This window comes from Chinchilla lanigera, unplaced genomic scaffold, assembly GCF_000276665.1.
Source record: "Chinchilla lanigera isolate Chin_1 unplaced genomic scaffold, ChiLan1.0 scaffold00024, whole genome shotgun sequence".
In the NCBI taxonomy this organism is placed as follows: domain Eukaryota; kingdom Metazoa; phylum Chordata; class Mammalia; order Rodentia; family Chinchillidae; genus Chinchilla; species Chinchilla lanigera.
The window spans coordinates 12,857,444-12,877,308 of NW_004955425.1; the positions used below are offsets into that span (position 1 = coordinate 12,857,444).

The 19,865-nt window shown below is 33.2% G+C and overlaps 1 protein-coding gene across 1 annotated transcript in view; it reads left to right on the plus strand.

Moving 5' to 3' along the window:
* Window positions 1-19,865, plus strand: part of Phyhipl (phytanoyl-CoA 2-hydroxylase interacting protein-like) — a gene marked incomplete at its 5' end in the record, with an annotated part of 44,234 nt that overhangs the window by 16,417 nt on the left and 7,952 nt on the right. The window contains 3 exon segments of the mRNA XM_005385926.2: window positions 13,276-13,472; window positions 14,485-14,659; window positions 18,590-18,707. Coding sequence (XP_005385983.1) covers window positions 13,276-13,472; window positions 14,485-14,659; window positions 18,590-18,707 — 490 coding nt within the window.

A 19,865-nucleotide genomic window follows, 5' to 3' on the forward strand; every position in this document is an offset into this window, starting at 1 on the left:
TTGTTATTCACTACTTCTGTGATAGGCTCTTTTCCAAAAGTGTATTTTTATTGTCTTCCTTACTTCCCTAAGCACTGACCTTCAAGGGTCTTCTCTATGTATAATTTTAAGATAAAATCCCTTGAACTGTTTCTCTCTGTTGATCTGAGTTTTTCTTTTTCACTTTATAACTGAACACCTTTGATGACCTGCACTTACAATAGTCTCCCTTTTCCCTAATCACATCATATTCCTGCTTTTAAAAGAGTCCTTTTGATAAAAGATTTTCAATATCTGTCTTCCCTGTTAAAAAGCCTTAATTCAAATTCAGTGTATTTGTGGACTTCGAAGAGTCTTACTGCAGTCTTCCCTGTCTCAGGGCCATTAGGTTTTGGCATCTGTTACTGTTGTTCATTAATCTACCCTGCATGAATAATCAGACATACTCTTTTCTCCCTGTAATCCATGTGTTTTTGTTCTAGAGTCTCATTGTGTGAAGTGAACTGCTTCTCCCTAAGCAAATTTTGTGCCTTTCTGCCAGAGCTAACATTATCTACCTTTACTTTGCTTGATGATGATTCATAGTCTATTCTGGTTATGTTATCAAAACTAACCTCTATTCTGCTTATGTTATCAAAAATAAGAAACAAAAAGGCTGTTGGGGTGTGCAAATACTAAGTTTAAAAGGTTTCATTTTGCTAGGAAACTGGACCTTAGTGCTAACATATATCTGAAATTTGATGACTGACTGCTGCCATTGAACTTCCATGTTATCATTAGGGTGCATGTTGTAATTTGAGGACACAAGTGTGTAACCATTTTAAATCTTCCAAGTGATTACAGTATTAAATACAATCATGTTTTATTGTATGATGAGTTTAGATGTGATAATTTTTAACAAATCTTTTCATGATGGAGGCTTTAAATTTTTCCTGTCAATTGATTTGGAATTTATTTTTTTAAAAAAAGGAGAATAGAAGTGATCATTGACCTCAAAGATACTGATTAGTGCAAATTTAACTTGGGTCCATTATTATGTCACCTGGAGAAAGAGAAGGACCAGATTCTTCATTTAAGTGGATTTCTTTCTCTTTCCAGTATGTTTTTTTAAAAATTCTGTACAACCTTTGAATATTATCTTTTATTCTGATCATTTTTTCTCTTATTAAGTATAACCAGCCTTGGTAGGTGTTATGGTTGATACATTGTGTCAAACTGGGGAGTCTAGAGGTTTGGCTAAGTGACTCAACAGTTCTATATCTTGGGGTAAAAAGGACATGCCCTTCTGGGATGTTGTTCATTGTGTCAATTTAAAAAGTTTAAAAAGTTAACTATGTGACTCAGCAGGGAGCCAGGGTGCTTACTTTATATTCATCCTGAGCCTGTGCAAGAGGAGGGCATGGAGATTATGTGAGAGCTACACGCCCCCTGGGTGGGGGTAGCCTGCTTACAATATAAGGGAGGGAAAACGGCTTACTCTTCTCTTCTCCTCCTCCCTTTTGCTCTTACTGCCTTTGCTGTTTTCTGCCACCATAAACATTTGCCCTCTGCCATGTGCCACTCTGCCTTGGAGTCAGCCAAATATAAACTAAAACCTCCACAAACTGTAGGCTAATTAAACCTTTCCTTCCTTAATTTTGAGAATGGGATACTTTGTGTCAACAACAACAAAAAATAACCGAGGTAGTAGGGAATGCCATGCCTGGAATGGTTTTAGTCGTGTATTGACATATGCACGTTTTCATTTTCAGTTAATTCAAGAAATACTTAGTAGGGCTGATGCTCAGAATTGTTCGAGGAGCATCAAGTTGATATTTAAAGTTAGACTGGAGTAAGAGAAAGTCATTCTAGTTTCTTACGAACATTTTGCTTGATTATATGGATGTAACACCTCTTTTTCACTTATGTGACATTCTATTTGGATATCTTTCATAAATGTAAGATTATACATGTATTGGGTATATTATCTAGAGAGAAGTAGTTGATCCATCCATTTTCTGCAGAATTTCCTCTGGCTTTTTTTACAACATTGCTTTTTTCTCACCAATCATAAGATTTTTCAGTTATTCACATTGTTAATACTTTTAATGTTGTTCCTTGAAGTCTTTACTGTAGTCACCTATTTTGTCAGAAATCATGAAGAACATGTGAGTAGTATTTCCCCTGCTAAAAGAATGATGTGACATCCAAGTTACCAGTATGTTATAGAATTGTGGAATTTTATGGAAAAGCTGTAAGCATAATTCTGCCTCAGCTTTTTAATCAGGCTGAAGGATAAATAGTTAGTTAAAGCTTGAATTCTGAGGTGACAGAAACATTAGTAAGGTTTACATTTGCATTAAGCCATAGCTCTTAGTGTGATAACTGTTCCAGCTTTTCACAAATTGACTATCTTAATACCACATGTAAATTTAGTCCTTGGAATAATTGTAAATATGAGAATGGATACTGTAATGAACTCATGATCAGGATTTCATGACCCATACTGCCAACTAATTCTTGATATTAATTTGTCCTGAAATACTGATTCTAATAGTTAAACTTTAATTTTGACCTCTTTGATCAAGTGCCTTATATCTTTAGCAGTTTAATCCCCATGTATTCATATTTGTATGAATCTGTACCTTCTTTTCTTGCCCAGCGTATGAATTTGCCTTTCCTGGTTCCTCATGGGTAGAACTATATATCTTGCTATTAAGCCTCCTAGATGCTATAGCTTAATCAACTGAACTCTTTCCCATTGCCTGCTATTAGACCACTTCCTCTTACTCTATATTTTACTTTTCCATGGGACTTACACAATTTGTAGACTGCTGTGTCCCTCTGGATTATATCTCCCTTCCTGTTATTTAGAATTTCCCTGCTTGACATATCCATTTCTAAATTCTGTCTCATATCTGGGACTCCACATAGTGAATCTCAACAGTGTAACCTGTCATTAATCTGAGAAGCTTTTCCTAGAAAGTTATTTACCTGGAAGTTCTAGGTAAATAGTGCCTAGTTCTGGGTATCACATGGATCAACCAATCCTGATTACAATATCAGTTTGTTTTGCGGGGTGGAAACATTGAGAAGCACATTTATTTTATTCAAACTTGTCTTCTTGTGTGTAAGGGAGAGAGAAAACCCTAAACATAACTAACTACGAGCTTCCCTGGGTGTTGTGTTGTGTTGTGCTGTGTTGTGTTTGTTTTGTTTTGAAGTAGTTTTTGAAGCACTTAACTCCAGAGAGACAAGAAAAGAATAATATCACCTGAGAGTTCATGGCAAACTGTTATGTTTTAAGTGATTAAATGTAAGTGCAGTTTATTTCTGAACACTAGTTTTATGATTCCCCAAATTTTGGAAAGCATGGCGTGATTCATTAACATAGTATTGAGCATTTCCAGTAGGTAAAAATGAGCTTATTTAGTAATGTAGTGCAGCAGGAGAGTCCCTTTCTCAATGAAAGATAGGCTAATACAACAATCTTTCACTTAAAGATGAGAACATAGGTAATTTAACTTAAGAATATCACAAGTAGATCCTAGTGTAGTTTAAGTGTAAACTTAGCTGATTTATGGGATAATATCTGAATAAGCCAAAATACTTGTTAGGTCAAATAATTTTATTTCTAATTGTTTTCAAGAAAAGTGATCTTCTTCCTCAAAGTGAAACAGATATATCTGATTTCATATTTTCCTTTTGCAGAAGAGTTTACTGTATTTTGCATATATGTAAAACCTAACTGTAATTGACATATGTTCACAAGTCCCTTACATTATTAATGATAGTCACTCAGTTTAGGATTTAAGATGGAATGACACATAACCTATATGCATTTCAAAAGATGTAATCATTGTCTAAATGTAGGATTTTAATCTGCTTATGAACTTATACATCAAAGATAGTAAATTAATGAAAAAGTATAATTCAGTTAATGATTCCGTTTGGCCTCACTAGAAGCCATACTTTTGTTGTCTGTTTCATTTTTAAAGTGACAGCTGGTTAACAGTTTTGTATTTATATTTTATATTTATAATAGTTTTATATTCATATTGTCTGTCAGCTCATGACTATACATTTTATGAATTAATTAGCAGCCATACTCTATGTGACTTCAAAGTTTGTCTTTTTTGTTTGTTTGTTTTGTTTTTTTTTTTTTTTTGGTCTTTCTCCGGTACCGGGAACCGAACTCACGACCTTGCGCTTGCCAGGCAGGCACTTTTGCCGCTGAGCTAAATCCCCAGCCCCCAAAGTTTGTCTTTTGATTAATAATTTGTCAAAGAGGGGCTGGGGATTTAGCTCAGTGGCAAAAGCGCCTGCCTGGCAAGCGCAAGGTCGTGAGTTCGGTTCCCGGTACCGAGAAAAACCAAAAAAAAACCAAAAAAAAAAAAAAAAATTTGTCAAAGAATTTACAATGTATAGTAAGATTTTAAATGTATTTAAAAAAATAGTTCTTGGGTAAATTTACTTCTTAAATAAAGAAAAACAGAAGAAACTAATTTGTAGTGCACATTTGTTATGTCATCTCAAGGTTTCATAATTTTAGGAAGTCTCTTTAGAAAAAGTATAATAGTATAAAGTAAAAACTCATGTAATAGGCTATAGATGGTAGACCATGCAAATGAGAGAACCTGAATGTTAAGTTTTATTAATCTTATGATCACCCACCTCTTATTATAATGTAGCAGTGTAGATTTTGTAGGCAAAATTCATTCTTTTGAGGACTTATGTAGAATCTGTTCTTATCACGTTGTTTGTTTTAAAATTAGCTAATGTTGACCACATACAGAAAAAAAGTATGTCAAATATTTTGACTTTTTAATACCTCTTCATAATGTCTGTACTGTTTCCTGTGTGTGTTCTTAAAAAGTGAAAAAGTTCTATGTAAAATAAATGATTAAAAATAGGACGTGGGAATAAAGCACTGTAGTGTTAATAGTTTAATATCTTGCAAAAGGAAGCTATTCTTTTTATGATATTCTATAATGTAAATATGTAAAAATGAGCTACTCATCAGTAAGTTTCTTACAGTGAAAATGTCTTTAGCTGCCCAGGTCAGAATAAAGAAGTTAACATGAAACTCGTTACATATGTAGTTTCTATATGCAGAGTTTTATGCAGCTGCTTTATGTCATTACCTAAATTGTCCTTTCCATAATTATTTTTATAAATCACAACATTATGCTAATTAAATGTTTATGGGTAAAGTTAATTTCTTTTCATTTTGATATGGACAGTGACTAACCATTTGCAGGAAGAAGTTTTAGCCTTGATATTTACAGTTTGTTATTTTAATACACGGAAGTACCTTGATATATAATCAATTGCAGACTAATCAATCTTACAGACTGATAATTTTTACCAAAATTATTGTTTGGTAAAAGTTGATAATTTTTACCAAAATTGTTACCAAAGTACACTGGGTGTAAAAAGGTCATTATTAGAGACAAAGAGACCTTTGGGCTAACATCAGTAGTGGACCATATATTTTTTCTTTAAGGTAGGTTTAGTTTCATGCAACAAATCTACTTCAAATGAGTATCTTCCTGAGTCTCTAGTTGACTACAAAGTGTTGAACACAAAATACAAGTCCTGTAGAAATCATATACAAATAGTAAATAGGTTAAAAAATGAGCAAAAAGATGATGCAAACAACTTGTATGTGTTCTGTAACAGTGGAGAAAGGGAGCAGCAAGGTAATTCAGACTCTCAAGTTTGATGTATGTTTTTCCTCTGTTCACACCACTTCTGTTCTGCATTAATAGGAGGTAACACAATGAAAATATACCCTTCTTGGCACATTCTCTTCTATCTGTTTCTAAGTATCCTTGTTGAGGATTTGATACTCAAAAGTGACGGAACGGTATAGTCTATTGTTAAATAAAGTTGACTGGTTTTTCTTAAAGATTTTCCAAGTCAAGAACAACAACAAAATATCACTAAAAAGAATGGAAGTAATTAAGAAGCCCCCTCAATTGAAGGAGTAACTCGATTTAAAGAAAAGTTCAGTGTCTTAACTAAGGCATTTCAGTGAAAGAGCGTGAACCACATATTAAACTTCTCTATTTCTACTGCACTGTGCCATTGGCTGTCCTACAAGGAAATATGAAAAGAAAATTGAGTTCCTGAACACAAGTTTAACCTAATCTTGAGGTGATGCAACAATATTAACTAATAAAGGTAAAGGTTAAGAAAGTTGCACTTGAGGAAAAGTTTAGTAATCTTGAGTGTTCTCAATTTTTGAGTGGAAAGTAAAAACTGTAATCCTCTAGTGTGGAAGACAGATCCTACTGAAGACCAGCTGTCCTGATTTACAAAGAATAATGAAGGTAGTCTGCCTAATAAAATACAAGTAGTTTTGGAGCAAGTACAGTAAAACACTTGTATATAATACAGTGATTAGGATCATACATTTGAGTACCACACCTCTTGGGTTGAAATCTTAGCTTTTACATTAGTTATTTGAAATTGAGCAAGTCATATAACTTCTTTGTACTTCATTTCTTCATCTGTTAGAAGGAGAATGGTAATAATACCATTTAATACATAAAATTTTTGCCAGAATTAAAAACATGTAAAACACTCATAATTATTTGCCACTCTGGCATAATTGCTCAGTAAATGTATACGTTACTAACAGGCTCTGATCCAGCACTACATTTAAGTTTTGTCTATTGTGGTTAGCTGGGAAATCTTGTAAACCTTAATTTGCCCGGACTGTGGGAGAGTGTAGGCTAAGGAGTGTTCCTGTTGGTTTTTAATGATAAAATTGTCTCTTTAGTCACAGGTTTCTGTTTACCTCAAGAAAAAGAACCATTCCTGTTTCATTATGTCATTTGTTAAAGCCCTTTTCAGTTTTACTGGCTGAATTCTTTTCACACTTGCTGAATAGTGAGACAAATTAGAAACAAATTTACGTCATCTATAAAACACATTTAAGTAAACATTACACTCATTTTATCATGGTCATTCTTGTTTTGTCTTTTATAAGGAGAGGTGACAAAATCTCTACATTTTGTTCATTTTTTTAAAGCTCACATACATATATTTTGAACAGTTTAATTGCATGGGAGATAGTAAGTTTGCTGTTCTCATTTGCTGCTTACCTAAAGGTTTGGTTCAGTTTTTAGGGGCACTGATCACATCCGATTTAAAATTGATGAGACAGTTTAATTTGCAGTTTAACATCAGATATGGCAAAGACAGATAAGCTTATTAATACAAGTGTGAAACATCCTCCTGTACTGCTTCTTGTATCAGTGAAGGCAGCGATGTATGCTTTTTCCGTGACTGGGAGGGTACAGGGCTATATATGAAGCGTCAGCACCACGGGTGTGAACAGGTTTTCTGGGTTTCTCGTACAACTCTGAAATTCATGAGCATCATAAATTACATTCAGAGTTTTTGACTCTTGGTGTCTTGAACTTCTGAGTGAGTCTGAGGTCCTATTTCCCTGCTTTTGATCACCTAGGTAGCTTTTATAGAGAGGAAAGGTTTTGGATAATGTGTCAAATTATCCATTATAGGAATGTTTCCCAGATACAGTGACAGCTGAATTTCTACACCCTCCATTTGTAACTCTTGACCCCTAAGTAACAAGAAGCCGTGAGAAGGTGCCCAGGAGGCCACATGAGCCCTGTAGTTAGTTCAGGAAGTGTTGTTTAATCGTTGGTGAGGAATAAAGTTGGACCTCATAGAACTTCCTTGAAAAATGAATGAGAATTTCCTTAATAAATAAGTACTGCTATTTCGGTTTTAAAACAATCCAAGAACAATAATCATAGAATAATTGGTGGTTCTAAGATCCAAAATTGGGATGAAATGCCTTTTAGATACTCTGATTACTGAGAAAATAGGTTTTTCAAAAGTCTATTAGTGATTTAGATGTAAAATTACCATGGAAATGTACAGATAATTAGGAAGTGCTGCAACATAAATGTGAGGGAGAACTAATTCGGAAAGAGGGCTGAAGGATTAGGGGCATAGAAAAAAGGAAATAAAAAGTGATATTTTGTATAAAAATGAAAACTAGAAGTCTGTGGATGGGTGTGGTGGCACACACCTGTCATTCCAGCACTTGGGAGGCTGAGGCAGGAGGATCGCTATGAGTTTGAGGTGAGCCTGCCCTACACTACATAGTGAGTTCAAGGCCAGCCTAAGCTGCATAGTGAGATCCTGTTTCAAAGGAAAAAAAGTAGAAGTCTGTGGAATGAAAGAATACACTAAGCACTGTGGCAAGCTCCAAAATTCAATGAGGCCTTCCTTACAGGCAGATTTTGGATATAATCTGCAACATGATTTGGTTAAAAGAAATTAAAAATGAGAAAGCATGTTATAACTCTGAGATTAAAGTTAAAGATTGTTTATACTCAATTAGAAAGTCAAAATTTGGAAAGTATAATCTCTTACGGATTACTGAAAAACTTGGATGTATATGGACACTTCAGCAAATTGGAATTTCAAGACAATCATTAAAGATTACTGAAGCACTGGCATTTTGGAGTTAATTAGAAAAGTTGTGCGTTAATTTTAGAACAAAGGAGAGAGTGAAATAAAAATTGCCTTTTATATCAATATAATGTTATATCAGCTATCATTTATTATGTGTCATATGGCAGATATGGTTTATATGTTTGCATTACCTCATTTTATTCTCTTTGACCCTGTGAAGAATGATATGGTTAGAGTAATACAGTATTTACTCAAGGTCAGACAACTCTATGTGGCAGAGCTAGAATTCAAATCCCTGTCTGACTAGTAGGCACATTCTTAGCCACTTCATGATTAATAGTTATGTACTTATATATGGGATACAGCTGCCGAGATAGGAGACTATTTTAGATGTTAGTATAATGTCATAAATAATCAGAGGTTTAAAAACAAATGCAGTTTATCTTACTGTAAAATGAAACTTAAAATTTTGCTCTGCCCTTTTGTTGCCTTAGCTCTGAGAACCGCCGTGAGTTTCATTACATTTTTTCCTCTTTTTTTTTTCCCTGTACAGGAAATCAAACTCACAACCTCACACTTGCCAGGCAGGCACTGTGCCGCTGAGCTAAATCTCCAGCCCTACATTTGTTCCTTAACTTCATCCTGGTTCACATTTCCCTTCTTAAATCAGCCCTTCCGTTTATGTGTGTCTCTTCTGATAACATCTCTTCTTTGCCCCCTTTTGAGTGCTGTCTCAATATGTAGGAATCTTTCTACCTCTCTTGTAGAATAGCACAATCTTTTCCTTTTATTATGCCCCAGTCCCACATTTATTTTCTATTTCAGCACTTAAAATATTTAGCCACAGATTCCAGCTGCTTTTGATTTGCAAAGTTGGATATCCAGATTGTAATGGCCTTAAATGTTTATTCACACACATTCACATATTTAAGTGATGGAGAAACACTAAATAATGTAGAGGAACAATAAAATTTTAAAAATAAACTGAATACAGTAACATACAAAATTTTAGTTTATTTTACAAAGGGTGCACTGATATTGAGTTGATTTACTTAAGATTTTTAACTTAATTGATGAAATTTTTTGATATAGATTGGTGATGCTTTACAGTTTGACAATTTATATGTTAATAACATCTTACCTAAATATGTGGGCTTCAAAAACTTTCCAGATCTTAATAGATGCCCCTATATGAATGCTGAGGTACAAAATCAGCAGATATAGATTGATACATTTTTTATTGGAAATCCATTCCATTTAATTTCAGACTTTACAAATTAATGAATTAACTGAAACATTACCATGTGAAATTATACAGTTTGATTATAATAACCATTAAGGTGCCATGAATATTAAGGACAGTGATGCATTTTAGGCTTGAACATCTTGTGAAACACCCAAACTGTAAATTTAGTTGGTCTTTACCACTGGCCTCCTTCCTCATACTGTCCTGATCATCCCCTATAATACAGTATTCAAAATAGAAACCCAGTACAAAAGTAAACTGGGAGAGAAAATGACATAATGAAAAAGCCCATGGACTTGGAGAGAAAGGAAGAGGTTTGCATTCTTTACTTTTGATTACCTGGTCTTTGACTAGTCACATCTTTTAGTCTCCCTGAATCTTAGTTTATCTTTAAAGAAGGACAATTGAACGTATCCAAAGATTTAAAATATCAGCCCTTAAGACTACTGTCAAGCCATAGAAAAGTTTTCATCAGCCCTCTGTTAAATGAGACAAGTAGAGAATATATATTTATTTCTTCAAAAGCTAAAAGTATTCAATTTTAAAGGACTATCTTCTATTCTGAGTTTATCTCTACATTTAATGTTAATATATAATTTCTTTAACTGCATTATTATTGTGACTGCAAAAGAATATGACTATTTGTTCTTCATAGAATCAAAATAATTGCTTTTTTGTGTTTGAAATTTTACTAGTCTGCTGAATAAAAAGATAAAAGTATTGACTACTGAGAGTGTATAATTCTATAGGCATATAATTAGTACCTCTACTGTTACTCCTGCCCATAATATGATAAGCCATATAATCTCAAGAATGTTGCAAGAAAATATACAGATCGACAAAACAAAACAAAAAAAAAGGTTATCGTAGTGGTGCATGTCTGTAATCTTAGAGGCTGAGCCAGAAGGAAGATGAATGTGAGGCCAACATAGACCTGTCTCAAAAAAATATGCCTAAAAAATATATTATGTATATATAATGGAATACTGCTTGGCTATAGAGAGTGAAATATTTGAAACATTTGTAGGAAAATATAATGTTGAGGGCAATAAATCAGATACACAAGCTTAAACCCTGTATGGTATCTTTCATTTGAGCAAAGCGAAGTATAAAGAGAATAATAAAGGGAGGATAGAAGAGGAAAGGGTGCTGGATCTCTTGCAATAGAGAGGGGGCCCCAGGGAACGAGGGGAGGGGCAGAAGGGGGGAGGGGAAACAAGTAGAATAAAGATGTGCCATGTAAGGAACCTGAGAGCCCCGATTAATGTAAACATTCTATGCTGTGTCATGAGCAAGAACAAAAATCAGAGAGGGACATGAGAGGAGGAAGGATGGAGAGGGGAGGGTTGAGGAAGGGGATTTTTGAAAAGTTGTGGTATGTACATGTACCTCTCCCAGGATGATTGTCAGCCGCATGTACTGCAAACATGTACTAACAGAAAAAAAAAATTTAAAAGAATAAAATACAAAAAAGACGAATAAAAACTTACTGTTAATAATATTGAATTAAAATATCTTCAAGTCAGATGGCATTTCTGAGAAAGTATCAAACATCAAACTAACCCCTCTACAAAATCTGGCCAAAATAAAGAAAAATGAAAATAGGAAAATTTTCTTAACAATGAGAATTATTTTTTCATCAGCACTGAGAAACCTCTGTTACATAATTTACCCATGGAATAGTACTGTAAAAGTCACTTAAAATTGTGAGTCCTCCATATCGCTCTCCTCTGCTTCATCCCCTCTGAAAATTAAATAGTATGATAGACAAAACAGACCTGTTCTGGTACTCTCTGACTTAGGAGTAACTCTATTTGGAATTTCCTTTTTACTATAGATCAACATTTCCTAAAAGGAGATGCGCTAACAGAATAGTGAGGTACAATGTTATCAGTATAGATTACAAAGGGTTTTTTTTTTATTCTTTGTTTTTTTTCTAAATGCTTCAACAATATTCAGTGCTATCACTAAGATTTTTTTTTCTGAGAGTTGTAGAAAAGGGTTGGAATGTTTTTGTTGTTATTATTTTGTTTTATTACTTTTAGTTTATTTTCCAAGAATTTTAAAATATAATAAAGTTACTTGTAGTGGAAATTATTAAAATGTACTTATTTCAAAATACATGTGTATACACTGGTTATGGTGGTTACGTGCTTTTAATACTAGCGCTCAGGTTAGCTGAGACAGGATCACAAGTTGTGCCTGTCTTGGGCAACTTGTTGGTTTAGTGAGACATGGTCTCAAAATAAAAAGGGCCAAGCATATAGCTTTACTTGTTCTTTCCTGGAGTTTTTATCACTAAAACTTTAGGCAGGAAAAGAGATGTGATATGAAAATACTGCTCTTGACTGTGGATATTAAGGGAGGTGAACCTAAGCCCTGTAATTTCTTAGAAAGTTGGCTTGAGGATTATTAATAAAATTAAATTTCTCTATCACTTTAAAACACCTTCTTTATTTAAACTGAGTTGTTTAGACCCTCTTTATGACTATAACTGAGATTTAGTCTCTGTTAATATTGCACTCTGGAGTAGATATGGTGGAAGAAAAATTACTCATTATCTTCATGGCAAGCTGATGGGTGTATGGGGCACTGGTATAAAGAATATACTCAAATCCTAGAGATACTTAGTAAATTGAAATACGCACTATTATGGTTTTTGCCAGAGTCCATCTAGTTTATTGAGTGACACTTTTAATCTGTATCCAAGGTAAAACTGCTTTTCTGAATTAATCAAAATGGGGCAGTAATCTACAAATTACTTTTTTCTTTGATTTAGCTTTCATGATAGATATTTCAAAAATCTCAGATTTTAAGGGATTTAGCTATGGATTTTGATAGTTATATAATCTGTCTCAGTAAAAAGCTAGTAAAATTGTGTGGTTATGCATGTATATTATATACTCACACAGTTAAACACACATGGATACATGTATACAATGAGACAAAAATATTATGTTGAATGATTTCTATTCTGGCACTCTAAATTTGTCAAGATACCACAGGGAAAAGAGTATCTTGTATGTGAATAGGCTTTAGAATTATTTGTAGATATAATATAACTACTACATGTTGTTTTTATATATAATAGTTCCAAAAGAGAAAGAATACTTTTTATAGTCTGTCATTGCTACCTTGTATACTTTAAAAGGACTATTTCTTGAATTTGACTGTACCACTTCATTATCAATACTTCTATGAAGTCCTCTATCTTAAAACCACTTAATAACAGTTAAGAGCAGAATTGATGCTCATGTAGGAAAGATGATTTCTTGGGGCTGTTCACAGAGAAACTATCCACGTGAGACTGGTCTTTCTCACTTTAGAACAATGAACCAGCAGTACTTTTGTTTTACTCTCTAAAGCAGAAATTGAGAAAGCAAATTGAAAATGTGGATAAGGTAAAGATTAAGTCACCTCTGTTTTTTATTGATAATATGACTGTATAAACATCTTTTACTGTCATTAATGCTCAGATTACTTCATGAACAAATTAAATCTCAGATTTGGTGATTAGATAGCTGAGTTCAGAAATATACTTACTGCTAAAGATTTTGCAACCTGGAACAGCTCATTTACTGGAAACTAACTTTCTGTGCATTGTTTCTTGGCAGGTAACAAATCACAAGACAGTGGCATAGCAGAGATGGAAGAACTTCCCGTACCACACAACATCAAAATAAGCAATATTACATGCGACTCATTTAAGATTTCATGGGAAATGGATTCAAAGTCAAAGGACCGTATTACACACTATTTCATTGACCTCAACAAGAAAGAGAACAAGAACTCCAATAAATTTAAACACAAGGTAAAAATCCAACAAATACTTGTATTTTAATTGCATCTTGAGTTTCTAAGTATGAAGGAATTTTAAAAGAAAGTATAATGTTCTATTAATGACATACGACTTTTTGACATTGGAAAGAAGTAAAACGTTTGAAAACCCTATCCTGCTAATAAATTTTAGAAGAAAATGATATGCCATGCTTGTTATTTAAAAATATTAAAAATGTAGAATTATGAGTGTCACACAGATATAAAATTCAACATATGTTAAATTAGATTTATTCATTTCATGAGGAAACTGCTGAGGTATTGCTAAGATAGTTCAAGATTTGACCTTCTTTCCTTACTTCACACTTAAAATACCATATCATCGGATATGTAGTGTGTATTCAGCTGCAGTTTTAATTATTTTATTTAGAAATACCTAAACTTTTCTATGAAACAGACTCTATGCTTGAATAAAAGTAAAGAAGATATATATATATATATATATATATATATATATATATATATACAGATTCATTTATTTTAAAAGTGTTCTTCCACACACAAAACTCAGTAATGAGCTTGCTGGTGAAATTGCTGAATTCTATTCATTACACAAATAAGTATGTTTAATACTAAGTCCATTGAATTTTATCTCTTTTATGTCTATTTCCATAAATTTTGTCAGTTAGTATGAGAATGTTACACTTTGAGAAGCGTATAATATACAGAGAAAACCAATATGCTAGAAATTAAGAAAATTGGAATCTGAGTACATTTATGCTATTGGGCTTGGCTGTCGGACCACGGGCCTATCTCTTGACCTAGTTGGGCCTTAGTTTTTGGAAACGGAGAATAATAAATGTTAATTATAATAATAATAATTGTTAATTATTCTTAAACAGAAAGGTTCTGTTGTCATCCAGGGATTTAGGTTCCTCTCCATTTCTTATAATTGATTAAAGTTACAGATTTTGTCTTTCCCCATTCCTTTATTTTGCCTTCCTTTCTGTCCTTTTTCTTTGTATCCTCACTTTTCTCATTCTTAGGATGTTCCAACAAAATTGGTGGCGAAAGCTGTACCCTTGCCTATGACTGTCCGTGGACACTGGTTTTTGAGCCCAAGAACTGAATATACAGTAGCAGTTCAGACTGCCTCAAAACAAGTTGATGGTGATTATGTTGTATCTGAATGGAGTGAGATTATAGAATTCTGTACAGCAGGTAAGAGAATTAGGTACAAATACAAAAAAGTTAATTATTAATGGAAAGCTAATTACTGAAAAATATCTTTTGTAGTGAAAAAGTGAATGAACATAGCCATTGGTCATGTTTTGCTTTATCAGCCTGTGTAACAGAATAAACAATATTGTAGTGAATTGTGAGAACTGAAGTTTTCAATAGCAGAACTTGAGTGATGACATCAAATCACTCATTTGTTGTACATAGTTTCATTGTTTTCCAAAGTGAAATAAAAATTGATGAAGTTTGAAAATTATATATTCAGCATATTTTGAGCTTCCTTTCCTTTCAGTCTGTCCATTTTCATAAACACTGAAGGAAGGAAGCCAAGAATATAGTATCTTTCTCTAATTTCAGGAAATGAAGGCAGATCTCAGTAATCATGTCTAGTAGAAATGTTATTGGAGTTTTCACTTCAGTGCTGGAAGAATTTAAGAGAATCTGTCTCTAAACTGGTATATTGTATACCTCTGTGTGTCCTTGCTTTGTTTAAAACTAGCTTAATAGTCACTTACCATTGGGAAATGCGATATGAACTATACCTTAATATTTTAGTATTCTAGTATTTCCTTTGGAAAATATTACTAATCAGCTCCTTCATTTGTCTGTGTACTTGTTTATTCAAAAAGTGCACATTTATTGAGCACATACTTAAGTATTTATGCCATCATCTCCTCTTATCTCTTAAAATGGAACTTTGCCTCTTCCTCTTTACCTAGATAACTGTTTCCTATAAAAAAATAATTTAGAGAGAGGCTGTTTCAACACACTAGACCTTGTAGAAAAAGTATTTAAAAAACAATTTGCTAGCCCGGCATGGTATTGCATGCCTGTAATCCCAGCATTTAGGAGGCTGAGGCAGGAGGATTGCTGTGAGTTTGAGGCCAGCCTGGGCTACAAAAGTTCAAGATCAGCCTGAATGGCATAGCAAAACCCTGTGTCAAAAAAGAGAAAAAAAAGTTTAAAAAAGCAGGTTGCTTTACCTATTTGCTTAGTAACTTTCCCCAGTTGAGGCATCCTTCAGATAAATAAAGTTTTTCTCCTACAGCCTCATACTTGCATTATTTTAGAGTCAGTGCATGTTTAGATTTCTTAATCTCAAACTCAGTATAAAACTTCTGTGGACATGTTAAATGGATAAATTTTATCACCACGTGATAGTAATTTTATCTTCAGTCCTCTTTGTTTATTCTACGATTAGGTTGCTAGATAGTGAAACATCTTTAATTAGTAAAGATTTCAATGTTTTAGTACTGTAGTAGCCTCTTTATCTTCAGTTATAGATTATAAAATCCATCATTTTATGTATCAGTACTAAAAGTAATGCAAATTAAACTGTGAAATGGTATTTTTATTACATTATTGTTAGGCAAGTGTGAGAGATGTTAAAATGTGAAAAAATGCATTTCTAAAATTGATGAAATATAGTATTAATCATAGTTGAGTAATCAGTGATGAAATAGCTAAAGATATACCGTTAACAGTGAGTAAAGAAGTCTTACTAACATAACTTTTATCTGTGTTTGATGTGTCATTGAAATTAGTATTTCATCTCAGTTTTTTCTGAATTGTAATTCTTTTTTGACATTTATCTCCTGTTTACTCTTTTTCCTGCATTTCTTTTCATTGTACCCTACCAGGAAGGTTTAATCTATACAAGATGCAGACAGAATCTCTTTTGGCATTTCATAACAGGTTGAATATCTCTAATCTGAAAATGCAAAATTTGAAATGCTTTTAAATTTGAGACTTTTTTTAACTTTTTTTTTTTGGTCTTTTTTGAGACAGGGTCTTGCTATGCAGTTCAGCCTGGCCTTGAGCTCACTTTATAGACCAGGCTAGTCTCCAACTCGCAACAATCCTGCCTCAGCCTCCCGAGTGCTGGGATTACAGATGTGCACCACCCTACCCAGTCTGAGATTTTTTTTGAGCTATGATATGACACATTACATTTTTTTTGAATTTTGGAGTACTTTTTGTTTTTTTGCAGTGGGAATGCCCAACGAGTACAAAGTATATGCAAATATTTCAAAATCCAAAAGACCCTGAAATCTGAAGCATTTCTGACCTCAGGCATATTGGATAACCTCTGTCTTACTCTCTTTCTTGTTACTGGGACAAAATACTGGATACTCACAACTTAAAGTAGGACAGGTCATGGCTGCCAGGAAGCAGAGCGAGAAGGGGAGAGGAAGGGAAGGAGACCCCCTTTCCAGGCCACACCCCTGTGACGAGTCTCCTCTGACCAGGCCTCCTCTTAACAGCACATTCCCCTCTGTGATCCATCACCTTCCCACAGCCCAGCTTCTGAGCACATGAGGCTCTGGGGGACCTTCCAGATCTAAACCACAGCGACCTGTAACACATACAGCTTTTTTATGACTGCATGAAGTAGTATCACGGTATTTGCCCACTACAAGGAACTATATTTTACCTACTAAACCCCCACATGACATTAGGGAAAAGTATAATATACTATTTCTTTTTTAGCTTAAGGAAGAGCTTTACAATTTCCAGTTCAGAAATATCTGTCATAGGTATACATTCCATAATTCTAAGGAAGTTAACAGAGTAAATGATAAGGTAAAATGTCAGCTTTTAAATATACCACAGTATTTTTCTATAAATTATTTTGCCATTTTATTTTCATGGGTAAAATCTAAGAGGAACTTAATCTGCTGAGAGTTGTTGTTTCAGCATGTCAGAATAATATGGGGACTTTCTTACCTAAGCTTTAGGTATAACCTTGACTCTAAATTTTTTTTTTTGGTTTTGGTTTTGGTTTTTCTCCGGTACTTGGAACCAAACTCCTTGACTCTAAATTTTGAGAAAGCTATTTTGTATAAATTGCCTTTTAATCTGGGCATTTAATTCATGTAATATTTATTGATTCTATACTTTGAGCTAAGAACAAGGTATTGGGAATGAAATAAAATAAAATAGGGTACCACAGACTAATCCACTGGTATTATGGCTTATAACACAGATGACACTCAATACTCACTCTAACAATACCATTATTGTCTGTGTGTGTATTTCTTCCTTTAGACTGTCAGTTCTTTGAAAGGAACAATAATGAAGTTTGATTTTTATCTAAACATCTCATTTTGCATATTGCTTGGTACATTGTACAAATAAATGTTATTTAAGCCAGTGAAGCAGTGACTGAGGTAAACAAACCATGCTGTCCATGAGCGTTTTATCAAGGTCGGTCTGTCTGGAGAGTTCTATTAAGCTCTTAGGCCGAAATTGTTCCTGAGTTTCAGATGCAGTACTTTGGCAACAATTCTCAATTTTCAAAACAAGAAGTTGGCAAAAAAAAAAATCAGATTACTTTGACAGTTGTATTAAATTTTCAGAAGCCTTTTGCACCCAAAGACTCAACCAGAGCCAGAGGCCTACTCTTGAAGTTATTGGCTGTAAGAAAACTGGGCAAAATCATTAAACTTTGAAAAGATTAAACATCTTCATCAATATAATGGCATATTTAATCTATTTTGTCAACCTTTAATATTTAGAAAATAAAGTAGACGAGCATGTTTTCTATCTTTGCTATTGCTTGCAGAGGATAAGCTTTTTATCCAAATTATCAACTGATTGAAGAAAAGGTGGTAAGGTGTTTTTTCATTACGTGAATTATGAAGAGTTAATGAACACATTTGTTTAAATATTTTAAATTCCAAAGAGTGAAAAAATGCAAGTTTATTCTAAGAAACTATAAAACCTAAGAAAAATTTTTTACAGAGAGAAAAATGTACAATACAAAGACAATGTGTGTTTTATTTATTACCAATTTCCTATTCACTTAAGTTCATTCCCTAACAGTGAATTTTAGTAACAGCCAATTTATTAAGTATGTAGTTGGTACTTTTGGTGCTATATTTTACTAACAGATTTTTTGAAAATTTTCAGACTATTCAAAAGTTCATCTAACACAACTGTTGGAGAAGGCTGAAGTGATTGCAGGACGTATGCTTAAATTTTCTGTTTTTTATCGTAACCAGCACAAAGAATATTTTGACTATATTCGGTAAGAATAAAATATATATAGTTATTTGCTTACTAAATATTCCAAATTCAAGGGTCATAATTCCTTTGGTCTAGTTCTGCCAAATTGCATTTCTGAATTTCTTTTCAAAATAGCTATACTTTTTCTCCTAGAGAAAAAAATCAGTAGAAAAATTCATATCATGGGATTTTTCCCACTTAGATTCCTTTCCATAATCATATAATAATTAACTGTTTCACTGCAATAAATGTTAAACATCTGGTGTTTAGATTGATATACATTTACTGTGTGTATTTCTCTAGTCTCAGTAACTCTCAGATGCCCTCTGTCTCATATTGACTACTAAATTTACCTCTTTCTATGGGTCCTTTTAAGATATTAAAAATGTAGCTGGGGATATAGCTCAGTGGTATAAGCACCTGCCTAGTAAGTGCAAGGTCCTGAGTTTGATTCTAGGTACCAAAAAAAAAGATATTAAAAATGTGAGAAAACTGGCAACTGTTTTGTGAAATATTTGGGGAAATAAATTGGGATTTACAGGTTCCTGCCTAAGTAGAAATCATTTTGCCTGTTATCTCCAATTAATTATTTATGAAGACAGTTGTTACTGCTTTTGAATTCTGGTGATAGTTGGCTGATATTTTTAAAAGATAGCCTATATTTAATCCATTGCAACTGTTCTTAAGAAGTTAAAAGAACTTTATCCCACGGGTAGTTTTAATACTTGCACCACTTTCATATTTATAGAAGAAAGGTTTAGGATGATAAATAGGCGGATAAGTGTTTTAAAATGAAACTAAGGCTTTCAAAATGATGAGTGCTATATTGGTTCTAAAACTTTTATATAGAAATCCATATAATTGTCATTTTTAAAATCTTAGTCTCATTTTAGACTCCAAAGAATTCTGATATTGGCAGGACTGCATGTGAAAAAAGTTTAAAAAGCTCTGTTTTTTTCATATTTCTTTAATTTCTCTTAAATCCATGTCATGGTTCAAAATTTATGTTATGTCCAAGACGTAAAAGATGCAAAGTAAATCATAGAGAAGTGTATTTAGACTTCTTTAAATGAAGTACTCTGCAATATCATATATTTTTACATATTTTGATGTTGAAAAAATTTTTTCTTTTTTAAAAAATATAAATACAAAAAATACAAGTTTAGTCCACCATTCTCTT